The 19,803-nt window shown below is 41.5% G+C and overlaps 1 protein-coding gene across 1 annotated transcript in view; it reads right to left on the minus strand.

Moving 5' to 3' along the window:
- LOC115318165 (venom metalloproteinase antarease-like TtrivMP_A) overlaps positions 1-18,844 on the minus strand; it is a 41,544-nt gene extending 22,700 nt beyond the window's left edge. The window contains exons 1-8 of the mRNA XM_040209031.2: positions 18,796-18,844; positions 15,566-15,723; positions 14,511-14,603; positions 14,006-14,123; positions 12,960-13,001; positions 12,321-12,448; positions 12,110-12,181; positions 907-1,040 (exon numbers count right to left, since the gene is read on the minus strand). Coding sequence (XP_040064965.1) covers positions 907-1,040; positions 12,110-12,181; positions 12,321-12,448; positions 12,960-13,001; positions 14,006-14,123; positions 14,511-14,603; positions 15,566-15,723; positions 18,796-18,844 — 794 coding nt within the window. The remainder of the gene's footprint in view (positions 1-906; positions 1,041-12,109; positions 12,182-12,320; positions 12,449-12,959; positions 13,002-14,005; positions 14,124-14,510; positions 14,604-15,565; positions 15,724-18,795) is intronic.
- Between the last annotated feature and the right edge of the window lie 959 nt (positions 18,845-19,803).

Consider the following 19,803-nt stretch of genomic DNA (forward strand, 5'->3'; position numbering starts at 1 on the left):
CAGCGAAGCCACCGGTCTTCAAACAACACGGCGCCGTTTCGCACGGGAGACAAGAGATGGCGCAACGAACGCCGAAATCGAACGAGCATACGGCGCCGAAAGCCGGCGTCTTTTTTAGCAGACGATTTCATCGACTCAAAAACGGCGCGCGTTCCGCAGGCGGCGACAGTCGCAGGAACAAAAACAGGCGAGGTAAATACAAAAAACTGCATTTCCTTGTCTGCTAAAGACGTCGTATGCTCGTCCGTTGGCGGCATTTGGGGTTGCGACCGCTTGCGCAATTTCTTGTCTCCCGTGCGAAACGGCGCCGTGTTGTTTGCAGACCGGTGGCTTTGCTGCGTTTCCATATGATGTAAGCCTTTTCCTTTCTTTACCCTTTCCTTAGGTAAGTTCGCTCTTTGCAAGTTACACACACACAAAAAAAAAAACTCCATCTGTGGGCAACGCCGCACAAAATCGTAGAGCGATAGGTTAAGAAATTAAATTTTGCGGTCGATTTAAAGAGCATGGCCTCTCCTTGAATCACCCTGCAGTAATACCCCTCCAGCCCCCGCCAAGGTTTTGCCACTCTCCTAAATAGAATACGTAATAAAAGATCATGTGGCCACGTGTTCCGGCAAAGATTTGAAAGCTAACTGTGCACGTTTCTGTAAAAAAAAAAAAAAAAAAAAAATTACGTTTGCTTTTGAGTTGAAATAAAAGCCAATCCGTATTTCGGGTGTTATGGAAGCCAAAGATTTGATCTAAGCAGTGCTTAATTTATTGTAAGCCCGAAAATGGTCGCACGAACGCCTCAATCTATCACATATCATTCGGGAGCATTGCATCGCCATAAGGAACTAGGATATGTTATCTCTGCCTCACGGCACAACTCAACCTCAGGCTGAATTACGTGATCTTGCTTACCCAAAGAGCATCAGGTAGAAATCGGCAGGCCTTTTGAACGTGGTGTTTTTGGTGAATTGTCCAAAGCCGTTTATTGACTCAGCCGCTGAGACTATATTATCTTCCTCCACAACAAAATACTCATCTTCTTTCGTCTGTAAACATGAAGAATTAAACGAAAATATTTATATTTTATTACTTTTTCAATCACAAATTAGACCGGCGTTGAAAAAGGTGCTTGGTTATCATCGAAAAGTAGCACTTCCTAGACGCAATAATGTTTATAGGTTTAATTGTTTATAAAATTGTGCGATACTTGGCATTGAGTCTACTAAGCTAAATGAAACATACGCACCTTTGCGAAAACGAAAAAGAAACGAACTAGATTTGTTTTGACAGCGCCATCTGTCACGAAAAAAATAAATATTGTACAAAATTGAAATAGAAAACGATTGATGACTTCGAAATCAAACCGACGGCTTCGACGGCGCGAGCAGAAGCGATTTCGTAACTTTGATTTAGACAGATAAATCCCCAATTGCTCTTGATTGGCACTATCACTTTGAGACATATGTCCTCGTTTTCTTATTCATTTACACGGTGTTATGGAAAGGCGACATTAAAATAGTGGAAGGTCATGGCGGAAATTAGTGGTTTCTTTGTTACCCTCATCGAATCATAGAACCCTTCTTCGCAACACAGACCGACGCTCCTTTCTTACATTGTTCGGGGCCACAACATACCATGAGATATACGATATGTGTGCAGGCAAGCACGAGCACCGCCCCCCCCCTCCCTCCTTTCAGGCTTGTTCGAAACCATTTTTTTATTCGATTAGAGGGATACCATCTGTTTGCGACAAACGTATCTTCGTTTTATTTCTCACACATCACACACTGGTACAAAGAATCGACTGCAACTTTTCCTAAAAAAAAATGCGTAAAAAAAAAGAAAAAAAAAAGGGTGGGGTCACTAATTATTTTGAGTGGTAAGAAAACTGTGCTTAAAATATGAAAGCCCCTTACACTCTAAAAAAAGCCCGGACGTCTACTTTCCCGCACAACACTCGGAAAGCCAATCACCGCAACTTGCGGAGGCAGTTTAGCGAATGACGGTACCGAAACATTATTTTAGACCAAAAAACGTGTATGAGTTGTGACATTAATCAATGCAAAACGTCAGGCTTGCATTGCTTAATATCACCACTGAGACTGCGTTTTTTGGTCTAAACATATGTGTCGGTATCATCATTCGCTGAGCTGCCTCCGTAAGTTGCGCTGATTGGATATCCGAGTGTTGTGCGGGAAAGTAGACTCACGGGTTTTTGCTAGAGTGTGTAACTCCCTGTAAAACTTAATTAGAGCGCAGCTCTTGAGGAGGAGGAGGGAAGTGTACTGAGGGGAGCGTATACTCTTTCCTCCTCCTCACCTCCTCATCCTGCCTGCTACTCGTCACGGTTACGCCGATGGCGACGGCGACGCCATCGTCGTAACTTTGAGGTTACGTGACTCTCGTGACCTCACGGGGTCGTGTTACCTCACAAGGGTGACGTGACGTCGCCGGGGCCGCGTGACCTCACTGAAGTCACGTGACCTCGCGAGGATCACGTGATATCACGGGGTCACCTGACCTCACGAAGGTCACGTGACGTCACCGGTGTCACGTGACCTCACGGTGGTCACGTGACCTCACGATTACGCCGACGCCGATTAAGCCAGAAACAGTCGCCTAAGATCGGCGCTCCAAAAGAACGGTGCTGTGTGGTCAGTATGCTGAAGGTTTTCTGTACAACCTATAGCTTTTGTTTCTGCAAAAGACACAACCTATCAATAGCTTTCTGTTGTTGTTGAACCCCAAACTAATAAACAGTAATGGAGATGAAAGTAACTAAAGTATTGTACAACTGACGTTTCAACCAGCATGGAACCAGCAATCTAATTTTGTATAAAATACCATAGATTTTAAGATGCTTGCATGCATTTTATTTATAAGAGGCGTCCAGCTTAAATTTCTCCTAACAATTTATAAACGTTTACACGCTCGATCACAAAGTCTTGAAATTTTAAAAAAATTTCACAATCGTCAGGTTTATCGTGTGGCCTAAAAATTACATATTTTGTTTTTGTAATATTTAGCTGAAGTTGATTAGAGACAAACCACTCCGATAACTCGATGAACCACGTGTTATCAGTAACTTCTAGATGACGTAAATATGGACCAGAAAAAAATAAGCTTGTATCGTCGGGGTACAAAACTATTTCAGGACTGTTTTGGGATAGGTACCAATATCATTAATATAAATAATTTAAAAAAAAACAGAGGACCTAAAATCAACCCCTATGGAACCCCATGCGAAATTTGTTCTGGCTTGGACCGGTATCCATTAAAACACGTATATTGTGACCGACAAGACGAGTAACTACCTATGTACCAAGTCTAAAGCAACACCTCGAATTCTTTAAAACGGCAGTTTATAAAACAAAATAGCATGTTGAATGAAATCAAACGCTTATCTGTAGTCTAAAAATATTCCAGTGGTAAATAGTTTATTTTCAATATGTGGATTAATTTTTATTTGATAATATGTAGCGCCATTTCTGTTGACTTTTTTTCTTGAAAACCGTATCGTTGCATTACAAAGACATCTCTAACATTCAAAAATTTGCAGAAGCGTTTAGTTTATCAGATGTTCTAATACTTTTAAAAACAAATTAAGTACGGATAGGAGCCTATAGTTATTAATGTTCTCAAAAGAACCTGGGCTTTGTGCAAAACAGAAACTCTTGGAATTTTCATGCCATGGGGAAAAGTATTAGTTGCTAATGCAGTGTTACATATATGCTGTAGAGGAGAACACAAAAGATGCGCGACAGCTATGATTGGTATGGCCTTGATATCATTTGCTGTGATGATCAACGTATTTCGTTATTTTTTTCGGTAACGCCTACAATACTGCTGCCGCGCCCACGATGCAACTCAGAAAACAGAACAACTGAATTCCGAGTCCCGACTTTTTCTTGACCTCTGCTTTGTCCCCACTGAATTTAGCGGGGAAATTACGTCACATGACTTTATGTCACGTGACCTATAAAACATATTGTCTCTCCGCCAAATATAGCGGAAAAAGTGATGTCATGTGACTTGGTCACGTTACCTAAACGAAATTTTAATTTGTCTTCTAGATTTAGCTAGGGTGACCACCCGTCCCGCGACTCGCGGGACTGTCCAGCATTGAGGGCTCGTGTCCCGCGTCCCGCAAGAAATTCCAAAATCTTCAAAATGTCCCGCATTTCACACTGCTGTCAACTTCACTGCGCAAATTATGGCGCTTCCGAACAACGGGCAACGGGGAACCGCGGAGGTCGCTGATAAATCTGTGAATCTCGATGCTATATAATTTTCTTGCCAAGCACTGCGGGAAGCAACCGTAGTTCTTGCAAGAGACTCACGCACATGCGCCGTTGTGCCTCTCCCCTTGATGGCAAAATATTGCAAGCGAAAATTGCTCGCCAAAAGCTGAAAAATAAACTATTGTAATTTCAAATCATACTGTATCATGCGAAAGGTTTGTTGTGGAAAGCTTTTTTCTTTTTTTTTGAACACGGCCACAGAAGGCAAAAAACCTGAAACTCACAACGGTCAAAAAAATAACAACATAAGGTTTTATTTTTGTGTAGGAGCATGTTAATATAAGAGTAAGTATCGACAGGAAACAATAAGCCGAAAAATATTTACTGTTTTTTATTTCCTTTTGATGCATATTGGGGTGTGGTGCAGTCGATCTTTATGTTTTCAACTTAGATACTTTTAATAAAATATTTACCATCACGAATAAACAAAAGTATATCAGTGTGAGTGAAACTTATCTTAGTTTATTTGCCGTGTACAATTTTCAGTTGCATAATACGCTTTCGGACAGCACAGGATTTCGGGGCGTGCGCGTTGGTGAATTTCCCTTAATACTTATTTTTTGAGTCGTGAAAATACCGTCCTCCTCTTACTCCCCCCCCCCCCCCCCCCCCCCGGTCAGGGTGTCCCACATTCCACCGGCAGGAAGGTGGTCACCCTAGATTTAGGAGGAAAATTGACGCCACGTGACCTCAACACCAATTCTCTTTCTCCGCTAAATTTGGAGGAAGAAATGACGTCCCCTGACTTTGTGACACGTCACCTTCACACGAATTCAGGAAAAAAGTCGTCTAAATGGGAAGGGTAAATACCTTGCGGATATTTTTATCTATTTTACTGACATGTCCTTTGTCCTTTTATACAAATTTCTAAACCTGTGGTAGTTTCTATGTTAACTATTAATATTTTCATTATTTATCTATTATATATATCCCAATTTACCGTTGATATCAAGCACGCGTGGCGAATGACAGAGATGCCGACGGATTTGTGCGGTGAGTACTCCGTTCGCTTCTACGCTAAGCAACATTTTTTGGCTTGTTCGGGTCCATGCAATCGACGATATCATTGCAAATGTTTTGTCGTAGGCCAAGCAGAATACGAAGTTTTAATGCAAAGCGGTTTGAGTGGCTATAAATGCACCGAGTGTACCAGGTTTCGCCGAACATCGTCGAACGACCATCCGGACACCGACGATGACCGGCATGACCAAGCGAATGTGTCACGATTGAGTGCGCCTTCGGAGAGCGCTGCTAATGGGTCGGCTCCTTGGGAAACGGCTGACCTGGTTCATCTGCTGCACAGCATATCTACGAAATCGGAAGTTCTGACGGCTGGATGTGAAGAGCCTCAAGCCAGAAAATACCTTTTAAAGCTCGGAAATTGGCTTGCTGAACAAAAAGGCACTCGAGCGACTGCCTCTGGCTGCAAGACCTCACTCATCTTTTGCGGACGTTCATCTGAGCCATCGGCAAGACGGCCTCCATTGAACGCGGCGGCAGTGCAGCGGCCATCTTCGGCGGAGGGTGCAACGCTCGAGCCTAACGATAGCTTGGCGGATGGCGATGTTCCCACTGTTGCTTTTCAAGTTCCTTGTCTTCGACTCCTGTGTTGCGGAGACGACGTTCACCGACATCAACCGGCACAGCCAAGTCTGAGAAGGTACACGCGGTGCCTCGCCAACCGCCCATGAAGGCGCTCTTTGTGTCCAGGTTACATACGAACACATCTGTGTCGAATGTTGAGGATCTGATAATCCCTTTTCTTGAACGTAAATGTGTTAGCGTCACTAAGTTAAAACCGATATACCATTCCTATACATCGTTCCACGTCGCATGTAATCAATCTGATTTCGAAATATTGAACAAATCAGAACTTTGGCCAGAGGGGTCGATCTTCCATCAATTTTTTGAGAAACTGGACAGTTCGCGAACTTATGTGGTAGAATCTGAAACTGCTGTGAATGCTTAGGTCATGGGAGGCATATTATCAAAACACACGGGGCTTGCGCTCCAAGTCCAGTGAGTTTATGTCGAATATTTTACTGAGTTTTTTTGACATCATATGTTTAACCGAGACATGGCTATGTGCCGGCATTTCCGACAGCAGCTATTTTCCTCCAGCCTATGATGTGTTTCGACGAGACAGGGATTATGCTAACACGGGCATGAAATTGGGGCGAGGAGTACTGGTGGCCGTTAAGTCTTCAGTTCAGTGCAGCCGGAGGAAGGATTTGGAAACGTATGCCGAGTGTGTTTGGGTAGAAATACCCACCAGTGATGGTCTTAACTTTTTAGTTGGTAACTATTATTTCCCTCCTTCTTTTGATGATGTAGAATTTGTAGAACATTTTGAAACCGTTCAGAAAAACGTTGACTTTTCTAAATTTCATGTTCTGATATACGGTGACTTTAACTCTCCCGGAATTGATTGGTCAACCGGTGTTGCTTCTTGTTTATCAAGTGTGGCTTCTAGGAAAGCCTCTTGGTTACTTTTGTTCATATATTTTTTTTCATTAGTATAACGCATTTGCGAATAGTCATGGAAACGTGCTAGATTTATGTTTATCAAATGCTCCATTTGATCCTACGGTTCCGACTGCGAATCCGTTAGTGCCAGTAGATGCTTATCACTCGCCTTTCAAAAAAAAATTCTGCTTGTCATGTTGGCTTCGTGTTAATAAAAGTTCTGCAGCGTATTGTTGTTCTCGAGGGAATTATCTTGGCTTGTGCAAATTTATGGAGCAGTATGACTGGTCGGATGTCTTAAAGAGACCATGAAATGACCTTTTTCCTTTTGCGAGATAAGTTTTACATTAAACCTTCAACGTTCACTGAATGCCGAACAGGCATCCGTTTTCGCCTTGGTTTATTAACTTCTACACAAAAAATTAACGAAATGTCGACCTTTTCTTTCTCTCCACCTGACCGAAAAACAAGCTGCGGCGTAATTTTGACGGTCGTGACGTACGCTGGGACAGGAACCGGAAGTTCTCTCGGCAGTAGAAGAATGGGAGCGTTAGCGGAGGCGAGTTGGGGGTGCGCCGGTAGGTTTTACTGCGCTGATGTCACCGACGTATTTTCTCAATCGGCGCCTCTCATCGGCGCGACAGCCATGGACACATCGCAGCTGAGCGAAATTCAATGAGATATGTTGCGCTACAGCGACAGCATGGGACTAGTCTCATACGCCGGAATGCCTGTTGGGAAGTGCGGCGAGTCTTCTGTTGAAGACTCCAGAAGTCAACCCAAGTGTCATTGTTGGTAAAAGGTGGCCCGTGTCAGTCGTTTGCAAAGCGACGTAGCTGGAAACAAATCGCCGCGGCGTTTTTCGCAGCCTTGGAGATGCAGGAGCGAGCCGACGTTAAAAAAAATACGTTTGAACTACGACAGTCTGAGCAAGGGCCACGTACATACCTGTTCACACTCTGAGCGGACGCGCGCGTTTGATGGTAGTGCTGTATTCGCGCTGTTGGTGAGCGCTTCGGGACCGATCTTTTACGATTTGAATTCGATACTGACGTGGCACTCGGCAAAGGAAAGTTGGCCCGGCATTGCACGTAGCTCCCACGGACTTTTATAGCTCGACAGTGACGTGCAGTTGTGTCAGAATAAAAATGGCATACTAATAACAAAATGTACATACCGTGTTACGAAGGTAATCCATACGGCGTTCATTCGAGCTCTATATCACACAAAACAAGAAGATAGAATCGACGAGAGTCCCTTTTCGACGACAGTGTTCGTCAACACTGCCTCGGAAAACAAGGAGATGACAAGGGAAAGAGATTGACCTCACCTCTTAATCTAAAATTAAGGTCAGCGATCAAACTATAATACGGGAAGGGTCCATAAGGGTCGCGCGGGCATATTCCATTCAGCACGCCAGCCGGTAGTGGGCAGCCTGTTGTGGCAAGTACCGTTGAAGCAACGCTGCGCCGAGTCGGAGTGCCTGCTAGGCCTATATTCTGCGCAGCTCGCTTGGTCGCAGTCGGTGGATTCGTGACCGTCGTGGCTTTTCTCGGGTGTTTGTGGATCCAGCGTTCTTGTTCGTCGTGGTCTGTTTCAAGTAGTTTTTTCTTTCTGCTTGAAGTCGGGAAGTCGGGACGCGCGAGAAGAACACGTAAAAAAATAAACGTTCGTTGGTCGTCGCGACCAGGCGAAGCTGTCGGCCATGGTGATTTAATCGTAAAAAGTGAGTAAGACAGCAGACAGCTCCGAAGCTGGCTCTCAGCTTCGTTCACCTCACGATAGATGGCGCTTGGCTGTCAAGCGCCATCTATCATTCTTTTCTTTCCTTTTTTCTTTTTTAACTTTTTTGGCGTGTCGAACTTCGACTCTCGTTTCAAAGAGATTGCGCCGTAAAATACAATACAATACAATACAATATCAAATTTTGCAATTTTCGCCACACATCTCTAATTATGCTACAAAATGTGGATCTGAATATTATTTAACAAAACTTTTAGGAAACATTTGCCGGCTATTTATTGTTTATGATCGCGGTGCTGGTGAGGTAGGCGCTTACTCAATAGGCGACGTGGATTCGGCTGAGGTGGGGCAGTTCCGCGGATGGATAGCAGTGAAAAGGCAGAGAGCTTTCAAAGGAGAGAAGGCGCAAAATAGTCGAGTTTTCTTTTAAAAGTTCTAGAGGAAAGAATTTTTTTCGCTCCCTATTTTTGTGTTTTTGCGTTTCTTTTCACACCTTTTACGACGTCCTGGGGATGAAATTCGATTTCAGAATTGTTTCATGGTCCCTTTAAATAACCATATAGCTGATTCAGCTACAGAAACCTTGACACCTATTGTCAAGGATGCAATGAATATTTTTATACCGAAACGGTTTATGCGCTCTTCCCATTACCCTTGCTGGTTTTCAAGAGAGTTAAAAATCGCCTCGCAAAAGAAGCTGCACTGTCATCGTTTCTATAAAAAAAAAAAAACAGGATTAGATGTGTGGTATCAGAAGTTCAGCATTTTTCGCAATTTGGAGAAAAAACTACATGAACAAGATAACCAACTGTACCTAAATGACATCGAGTATAACCTAAAGAAAAATCCCAAAAACCTTTGGCGCTTCACAAAGCATTGTTTTTGTGAAAATAAGTCAAATATTTGCCTCGGAGACGATAATGGTTATCTGTGTGCTCAGGCCAATATTGCAACTCGTTTTGCTGAGTGTATCAGTTTCTGCTATTCTTCTTTTCCCACGAGCCGCTCTTTTAGTTCCGTTGACTTGAGTGTTCACATCATCTGTCTATATTTACTGTTTGCATTGAAGACATTTTAGAAGCTATAAAAGAACTGAAACCCAAACAATCAACCGGCATTGATGGCATACCTAGTATTATTATAAAAGGTTGTTGTCCTATTTTTGCTCCAGTTTTAATGCATATTTTCAACTTATCTGTTGCACAATGTTATTTCTCTGAACTTTGGAAATTCTCCGTAGTTGTGCCTATTTTTAATTCCGGTGATTCTACATTGGTTAACAATTACCGGCCGGTGTCACTGTAAGGTGGACTTGCAAAAGTATTTGAAAAAGTAGGTTATAAGCGCCTTTACTTTTACCTGAACCCAATGATAACTGAAGCTCAGCACGGATTTTTAAAGGAAAGATCGGTAGAATCTAACTTATGCTCATTTTTAAATTTCTCAGCGCCAATTGTGCCCAGTAGGGGACAGGTAGATGCTATTTATTTCGACATATCGAAAGCGTTCGACCGTGTTAGTCATGATTTACTTCTACAAAAACTCGCTCTGCATGGATTCAGTCCACACATGTGCGCATGGTTTTCTAGTTATATAAAAGGTCGTCGTTCGTGTTGAAGAATGCTACTCCGACGAGTTTGTTTCTAAATCCGGGAAGCCCCAGGGGTCCATCCTGGGACCGCTTTTGTTTATTTTGTTTATAAATAATATTGTTTCCTGTGTTCGTGATGCAAACATTCTTCTCTTTGCCGATGATGTTAAACTACTTTTAAGTGTGAGGACAGTATTAGATTGCACTCGCCTTCAAGCTGACATAGAACATGTTTCAAATTGATGCTTTAAAAACCGCTTGTCGTTTAATCCCGAGAAAACTAAACATATTGTACTATCTAGAGAGCGTGAACTGATTTCTTTTTCTTACAACTTTGAAGGCGCCTTGATACCCTGGGTATCTTTTGTAAGGGATCTTGGTGTCCCTATTGACAGTTCATTTTTTTTCACAGAGCATGTCTATAACTGTTACTGCTGCGTTAAGAGTGTTAGGCATTATTTCTCGGTTATGTCGGCGGTTCTCATCACCCTCTTGTTTGTTGCATTTGTTTAAGTCACTAGTTAGATCAGGGTTAGAATTTGGCTCTGTAATCTGGAATTCATTATCTCTTGGTCAGGCAACAGAAATCGAAAGTGTATAAAAGCGGCTGATAAGAATTGTGTATGACCGCTATATTGGAAGGAGGTCTTTTTATCATTATGAAAGGCTACTTCACTGGTTTGCGTTATATAAACTTGCCGTGAGGAGGCAGTTCAGAGATTTTGTTTTTCTTCATAAAGCTGTTCATGGTCACGTCAGGTCAATGGATTCACTACGATCCATTAACTTCCATGTTCCATCAAGAGCCAGCCGGAATGTATTAACATTTTATCCATCTTGCTTGTCCCCTGTATCCCCTTTGTCACGGATTCAATTGGCCCTCAATAAGGAACATCACCTGGATATTTTCATGTGTCTTCGAGAATTTACCTTGCTTGTTTGTTAATGGATGTCTTTCGCCTAGAATGAGATTTTTTTTGTGTGTGTGGTATTTGTAATGGGTATTTTAGTTTTTGCGGTATTTGTATTTTAGTATATTGTGCACCACAGTGGAGACTGAAAAGTTCTTTGTGGGCACAGAAAATAAAGAATTATTATTATTATTATTATTAGTATTATTATTATTATTATTATTATTATTACTATACTGAACATATATTTGCATCCGGTACAATTGTGTAAACCTGCTCTGCAGCACTATCATATCAAAAACAAAACATTGTATCAAGCTGACCAATACAAAAATAATTCCAACCCAGAAAACATGAGCGTTAAAGCGCATGGTGGAGAATAAAATTCAGGACGATTTAAATCGTTATTTTTATCATGATTTCAATAGTGCTTTAAATCATACCTGTTTCACTACGATAATTTGAATAAACACATTTCCACAAAAACAATCCCAAAATAGTTTTATAATTTACCATTTTTCTATCATGCGATGCTTTGTATATTCATTGTTTTCTTTTTAAATCAACGAAACGCTAAACAAAACAAAATATCTCATAACGCACTAAAATCAAGCATAAAGAAGTCGTCTGACCAACTTTTTGTACTACATTGTCAAAGTTTACTAAAAAAAGGCACTTAAACCACACTTTAAATTTACAGTAATTATTTCTTCCCCATTATTTCCAGTTCTTAGATAAACTTATTATTCAATCTGTCATGTTCAAAAATACAGCTAGTGATTAAATGCACAATTTTATAGCTATACTAATGTAAAATATATTAATCTGGTATAACGCAAATGAATCTTATTTAAATCATAGGCATCCAATAATTTATAGTTAAACAAATAGTTATTGTTTTCCGCTCACTCGAGTCCCCTTGGCAAAGCGCGATCTGATCCAAAAGGTTTCAAATAAAAAAGTCCACTTTATATGACAAAAATATTTTGTTTTCTTCTAAAAATTTTGAGTTTACAATAATGTTGCACTCTTTGCGGCAATAACAGGACTTTCAAATTTAAAGATACCAATGTACGTGTGGGGTTTGGACAATGAATACGCACCTGAAACCGAAATATTCCAACAAGCTGGAGGTTTATTCGGGGCTTGCGAACCGTCTTGAAGATTGCATTCACCTTCGTGGAAGAAATAAGGCATTCAAACGGGTGTCAGTAATCGGAGCACGAAAGCCCCAATAAGCACTTTTTGTTTGGTCAATGAAAACTTCCATTATTATATTATTTTTAAAAATGAAGAAATATAAAGCATACGCACGATGTTCATTAGCCTTATGACGTATCGAGCCTGTATATATTTGCTTTCATTGAGGGACTTGTGTATTACACTGTCAAACATGACGTACATTTCAGGTCGCCACACGGTGGGTGGCTCTGCAGTGTTACCTAGAAAGTTTCAAATCATGGCATGTCCTCAGTGCTCTGGAAGTTTAGAATTAACTGTGTAATCATTTTTTTTAAATATGCAAGATGCCAGAAAAGTTTATCTTGTTTTCTGTGTAAGATAGTGAAACAGTGTGACTATAATGCAATTAAATGCCAATGTGCAAGCGAGCTGGAAAAGAATCTTGTTCCCCTTCTCCAGGGTTTATTTTCGTTAAAGTGAAACAGTCTCTCCAATTGAAAGTTTTCAAATTCATTATATCATCAAAGTGCGGTCTCAAATTGTAGTTACTCGCGCAGCACGTGCTGACGTCTACTGCATTATTTCAAACCAAAAACCTAAAGAAAAAATTACGGTTTCTACTGTGTAGAGAAAATTGCATCATAGTTATAAAATGGCCAGTATGTATGCCGCGCATGTAACTAGAATTGTAGCCTGCTCCTTGGAGTTTGTAGAATTGGTTGAGAGGACTGCTGAGAAATGTTAAATGTTTTTAAAACAAAATAAGCTTACTTCTTGGTGGTAGACTTTCATGGGAACGTTCTTCAACGGGAACTGTAAACATCATAGTGATACTGAATGTAAAAAGTAATCGGAGTCGAAGGTTATAACTTTTCAAAGGCATGCTTCTTCAGCAAAATTACAGAGGAAAACTTCGTGTTTTGCTGTCAATTAGTTTTTTGTTTCTTGTCTTTTTTTGTTGGCCCATTTTTGCGGATTTTAGTCGTTAAGATATCTTCAAGGTAATTTTCTCAAATTGTTACAATATCAGATGTCAGCTATGTGTTTATCTAAATACCATCACCTCAAAACCGAACCATGCCGATATGAAGTAGATAACTCTTTTTGTTTGAAAGAAAAGACGACGAAGTGGCATTTTTGATGTGTTATCATAAAGGTAAGTATTATTAAGTAAAAATATAAGAGACGTTATAATTGTCAGTGTATTCGGCGTCCTAAAAATCAGTTGGAGAAACATATTTTTTCGGGATTTTTAAGTGCTACCAATTAAACTATTTAGAAAAATAGAACGGCAACTTTGAACGCACTTAGGGTGTGTTAACCTGAGTATAAGGATATAAGAACTTTTTTCCGATTGCCAAACCACTGACCTTTTCCGTTAACTCAGAGAGTGCTAATTATTGGTACGATTTGAGATCATACATACTGTGATACTTTGCATACTCTGAACATCGGATTATATACTCAGATCACTAATACAGGAGCCGTTGAAATGGTGCAAGTAAAAAACAAATAAGGAAATACTGAGGGGCTGTCGCCTTTTCCAGCACTTCTCCTTTTATTTTCCAATGATAATCAATTAATTCGCTCATTTCGCCACCCATTAAACAGAATGTGTTATAGAAAAGAACGGGAGGTAAATTAATCCATCGAGAGAATAAATGGCAAATAACTGAGAGCGTACCAGTGTTGACACCGCACGCGAAGCGAACGCTGAAGGAAGGAATTCGGTCGTACATTCGAAATTTCTAATCATTTTTGCTTCGGGAAGTAATTTTCAACAAATATCTAATGTAGTGATTGATTCTGTCACTTACTTTCCAAGTGGATCGCCTCCTCAGGCGTCGGGAGCGGAAATATTCTGTGAGGGATTCGACCGGATTTGTCATGTATTCGCAATGGCTCAATTCCATGTGTAAAGTTTAGGTATCCTTCCTGTTAAAAAAAGTGAAAGATTTCTAAATATTGCAAGCATTGCACGTTGCAGACTGTTTTTGAATCGCTGACCAAACATTTCATCCTTACTAAAAATTCAATCGGTTAGGAACAAATTTATGCAGAAAGTATTCTAAATATTAATTGTAAAGTTCTCATAAATAATGTTCTTCAGACGCGGTGGCGTGTGAACTTCCGATATCCTTAATACACCTTCATTTTTACGAAACTAAAAAAAGCATGGCCGGTTCATAAAATGTTCGCGAAAATTTATGTGGTTAACAAACAGAGGATTTATAAATAAAGATTGCATAACCTCCTGTACATTTGTATAATCGTATTTATTTTTCCTTTACGAATATATACTTCGAAAATATTTGTACATACCATTTCAATTCCGAGATTTGTTTCAGTAATTGTAAAGGAAGCCCTGTGTTCCGAATTTTCATAAACACTATTACGTATGTCTGTAGTATCCATCTGAAAACAACATATTATGAGTAAAATAACTGCGAAGCGATCTTCATAATAGTAGCAGCTGAAATGCTAAACGGTTATTTTTATAGCCAAGCTATTTATGGCTAGGGTTTCGTGGGTTTTTTGTGTGCGTCAACAAAAACTCAGTTCCCGAATTTGGTCCAAAATCGCTTCATTTTATGTAAAAGCTTATGTCTCATCAGTTGGATATTCATTTTCAGTAGATTAGCTATCAATAGGCTCCATTTTGAAGATCAGGAGACTCTAAGGTAGATAATAAATGTTTCTCAAAGATTTGGCGCTGTCCGACCCGCGTCAGCTACGTCTACTCTCGCACCGCCCTCCCCTTGTAGTCGCAGCAAGCGCTTGTGAGCCTAGTTTCCGTTCCTTCCGCTCTCCCGGATTGGCGGTCCCGTCGCGGGTGTCTTTTTTCCTCCGGCTCTTCACGATGACCACCGATCAAGACAATAAATCTGGACGTACCTTTGTTCAAAATTGTTTGACAGGTCTGTGTCATGTGCTAAACAGCTTCGCTGGTCATGCACCTTCACAAACTGGAATCACTCATGTTTTTTTTTTGTTTTTTTTTGCAAGCTATGGCATTTGATAAAAACTCAGTAAATGATTACATTCAATGAATTTCACCGAGACGCAGAACGAATTTTGGGGTGAATGGTTGCATAAATCATCGAGGAAGTAAAACTTTCTCAAAGAATGCAAAAAAGAAATCGTGGGAGTCGGCTCATCATTTAAACTAATGTGCGTTATTTGCGTTAATAATAGCGGAGACCAGTCTGCTTGAACATTATTTTCGTACGTACGAAAACCTCCAAAGCCACTAGCGGACACATCAAATAACTTCTGAGCGAATAAACGGGTGGAATGCTTATTTTCCAAATAAATCATGTGAATTTCAATCAATAAGGCGGAAGCATGCTTTCTTGTCAAAGGTAATCTTTCCTTACCAATTCGTGATTCACCTCTCCATACCTAGCGTCGGAAAAATACAGACGGTCCCCTAAAATACTGGAATCTTCCAAGTCTATGACGTAGTCTTTAGAAAGTCGAACAGCGCCTCTTGAGTTGCCGCTTCTGCTTTCAATCAGAACCGGATACACGACACCTGGAACGTAACCGCTCCTGTTATCCGACCGTTCCATACTCGCAAAAAACTTCTCGGTACAGAGGACGAAACAAAACGTTCGTCACAAGTCACGGTATTTTTCTAATAAAAAAAATCCTAAAAAGATCTTCCAGCAAAGTTCCCTTTCACAAACAAAGCACAATTAACTCAACAAAAATAAGAAAGCCCTTCTGCAAAGACAATACATTGAAAATGTAATGCAATAAAAGCAAACCACGGGAAGCAAGCCCATACTCATGTGAATAGTTCGAACGAAACAAATTTGGATAATCGGGAGAGAGATGAAAGGGGGGGGGGGGGCATCTTGCAGTCGTGTTTCGTTAACACTATTCATTCTTTCAAATGCATTTCTTAATATGCAGCTTGTGAGAAGATATACTACTTCGCTAGACTTCAAAATGCTATTAGATTGCCATACCATATAAAAGAAAGGGAGTGAAGAATCTAGATTACCTTGTTGCTAAGTTTTTAATAATGATGGTTATAATCTTAATCTTTTGTACCGCGCCTACGTTCCTGTTCTTGCGAAAACCTTTTGGATATCCGTCAAACTTTTCGCTCTTCGGCGCTCTAATTGTGCGGCACCATGATTAATGGAATCTCGTTTTGGGACGGTCACATACATTTGGTAACTCGGATTCTACACGTAATCTGAACAGAGGCTAAGAGAAGCGCGAGAAGTAATTTTCTCAAATGCCCAACAACGTGAAAGGATTTCTGGCAGTTTGGAACTCGGCAAAACACAAACATTACGTGATTGTGCATTCCGTGCACGTACAATGCAATTGCGTTCCGCATTAATAAGCTACATTTGTATCCTCTCTTAATTTGTAGGTGTAATAGGAAGAACCAAGTGCATGGCCTCTACCTAGACCTGACGTACCTCAGACGTTGAATTCGTGAACAACTGCTTCCGGTATAATGACCTCGGTGTCTCTTTCTACCTATTTGTGACGCCCTTAGCTGGATGAACTCTGGAGTACGTGCCTTTAGAACTCGTCTGTGACTGCTGCGTTTAGGATCCTATCGCACCCATGCCTTAAAAGTTATCCCGAAGTGTCCTGAAACGACCTCACAGGAGCCAAAGGGTCATGCTGTCAGATGTCGCAACCCTTGCGCTTGGTGCTAGAATTCCCGGCAAAAATTACTATTGAAAGCTGATACTTTTGGCTCCTACAACCACCGCGGCGACACAGCTAGGATCCTGGCAGACGGCATGGAACTCATATGACGTCGAAGTGCGTATGAAGGCGGACAACTTTTTTAGAACGCGGAACGTGGCTTACGTACTGCTGGCTCCAAACCCTTCTTTGGAGCCGGCAATACTTAAGAACGCTGCTTAAACTAAGTTGCCTTGACAAATCGCTATAAAAAAAAAAGAATTACCATATTTGGTTAAGAGTACAAGAATTTCGGTCGCCACTTCAATGTCACAGATATAAAAACATATAATCACTAGGTTTGCGTTAACCTAGTCGCAATTTTTTTTTGTGTGTTTTTGAAGACATTTGGATGTAGTACCGGGTGTATCTAGTAGCGGCCAAACTCTTTAAATCGACCGCGAAATTCGGTTTCTTAACCTATCGCGCTACGATGTTCTGCAGGTTTGCCCACAGGTGGTGAATTTTTTTTTGGTGAAATTTGCAGTGAGCGAACTTACCTGAGGAAAATGTAAAAGAAAGGCTTAACTCCCTGGAAACGTAGCGAAGTCACCAGTTTTCAAACAATAGGGCGCTCTATTGATTGAAGACCGGTGGCTTGGCTGGGTTCCCGTAGGAGTTAAGCCTATTTCTTCCTTCACTTTTTCCTCGGGTTCCTCGTAGCGCGATGGGTTAAGAAACCGAATTTTGCGGTACCTTTAAATAGGCTGGCCGCTATTTGAGATACCCGTTAGAATACCAACGTATTAAAGTATCCGAATCAGCCCGTCCTGGTATCGGTAGAGATAGCGGCATATATTTATATGAGGTCGCTCCAAAAATCATTGACAACCTAAGTGAAGGACGTGCTGACTGACGAGCATCTCAATATTTCTTCTATTCCAGTAGGATTGCGGTATTAGAGGATAAGAACACGGAAGAAGCAATCACGAAGCAAGAATCAAGATTATAATATTAAGCCACACCCTGCGTGTCTTATTTGTCAGCGACTATGACGGAATCTATGAATAAAATCAATGCAGTGTGTCTACCCAAGCCCAGAGAGTTTGGTGAATGGGAGGCGCGGGCAGAGCCACGGCGTGCATCTGACGCGGAAAGAGGGCTTGGCATGGTCTCTTGACCAACCAGAAGCCGAAAAGAATCCCCAGCGGTGGTAGCGAGAAACAGTTCTGATCGAAGGTCTATGTTCGTATATGGTTTTAATAAGTGCGTAAGAGTGAAATGGAGGAACTCTTCGTGGTTGAAAATAGGATGTACGTGTTGCTTTGATCATGATCATGCAGAAAGATCTAAAAAACGAAAGCGCTGCTCAACTCTGCTTTGCGCGGACAGATTGTGACCGCTCGGACGGCAGATTCCCGGCCCTCGGCGCTTGGCTTACGGATTATGTCGATCGTTCCGCTAGTCGCCCTCCTCCACCATCATTTCGGATGAGCGTGATTGAAACATCACGTGTACCATATTTTCAGCCATCGAGAGTTACTCCAATGCAGTTATCAGGTTTGTTTCTCATGACCACCGCCAGGGTATTATTTCTGGCTTCTGGTTGGTCACATTCGAATTTATGAAGACGCCCTGGAACACGCCCAGCCCGCTTTCGGCCAATGGCGCCTCCACATTTGTCTCCTATACTTCCCGACAAATGGCCGAACTCTCTACATATACGGCTCTGCCCAAGCCTATTTAAACCCTACGCCTTTCCGGGGTATAATGCATGCCGTAACACAAATTATTTCTCGTCTGCAATATTGTGTGCGGAATTTCCATGAGAACTGTTTATGGTGCCCAAAAGCTCGGAGGTTTAGGCCCAAGAGAAAAGTAAAATTCGATTTTACGTCACTTAGAAAAACGCCATGCAGAAGCGTCGAAATAAATAGAATCAATACATCACCGGCGTGAGCAATAGCAACGCTGAAAATAATGAGTGTAGCCGAATACATTTTCCGTCGTAAAAACGTGCGTAAAGGAGAGAAAAACACTTGAAAATGTAAGAATGGCTTTGTCAGGAACCTTTTTAAAGGGTGAAAAGTTCCAGCGCCCTCTAAACATTTCACAAAATGCGAGATAGTGAAAACAATACGTCAAATGCCGTAGACAGCAAGTTGCATTTGTTATGTTGTTAAAGACAGCTTTTGCACGAGACGAGCACTAACACTGCAACTTACCCTTTCCAAACGTCGGAGCCATCTCGTGGCAGGCTCAATAGCTCCAATATCTCCGCACTAATGACGGTGATAGAAGGTCAAGATCGTCTACCTTCAAACACTCCCGATTTTGTGAATCAAAAGCGACTTAAAAGCACCAACTTGTTAGAATGGATTCTCCGCTTCTCTGTGGCATGCTTTCAAAGACGCTTGCCTCTCCAAGGGTGCAGAAGCTGCGTAGCGCCGCCATTAGAGCGTCGAGTTTGGCTCTGCACGTGGTAGGTACACTAACTTTTGAAAAGGGTCCATTGAAGCGTGTCAAAAAGGAGATGCCAGCGGTTTGCTTATCGCGGTGGAGACTAAACATGGCTTCCACTGACATCACATAAGCGACCATTCTGGTGGCCATTGCTTGCTGAGCACCTGGCTTCTACATCACTGCATGAAAATAAGTATGTAATATGACGTCACATGCCGGCCACATATAAACGCTACGGTTAACGAGACATGCTAATGTCACGAAGCCGGCCCGTCGGAGACGCGGAAAAATACACCAGGGGTTTTGGACGTATGTCTTCCTAAATCCCTCGTCGATCCGATTGAAAAAAAAGTGTGATTCCATACACTCAATAACAGTGATGACACGTAAAACTGAGATTGAACAATCTTGTACTTTATGAGCGGTATCTGACTTGCTGCTAGGGAAGGTCAGAACAGCTCTCGAGGGCTACGTTTACTGAAGTGATTTCTATTGA

The sequence above is a fragment of the Ixodes scapularis genome, unplaced genomic scaffold (genome assembly GCF_016920785.2).
Source record: "Ixodes scapularis isolate PalLabHiFi unplaced genomic scaffold, ASM1692078v2 PGA_scaffold6__148_contigs__length_123643588, whole genome shotgun sequence".
Classification (NCBI taxonomy): Eukaryota; Metazoa; Arthropoda; class Arachnida; order Ixodida; family Ixodidae; genus Ixodes; species Ixodes scapularis.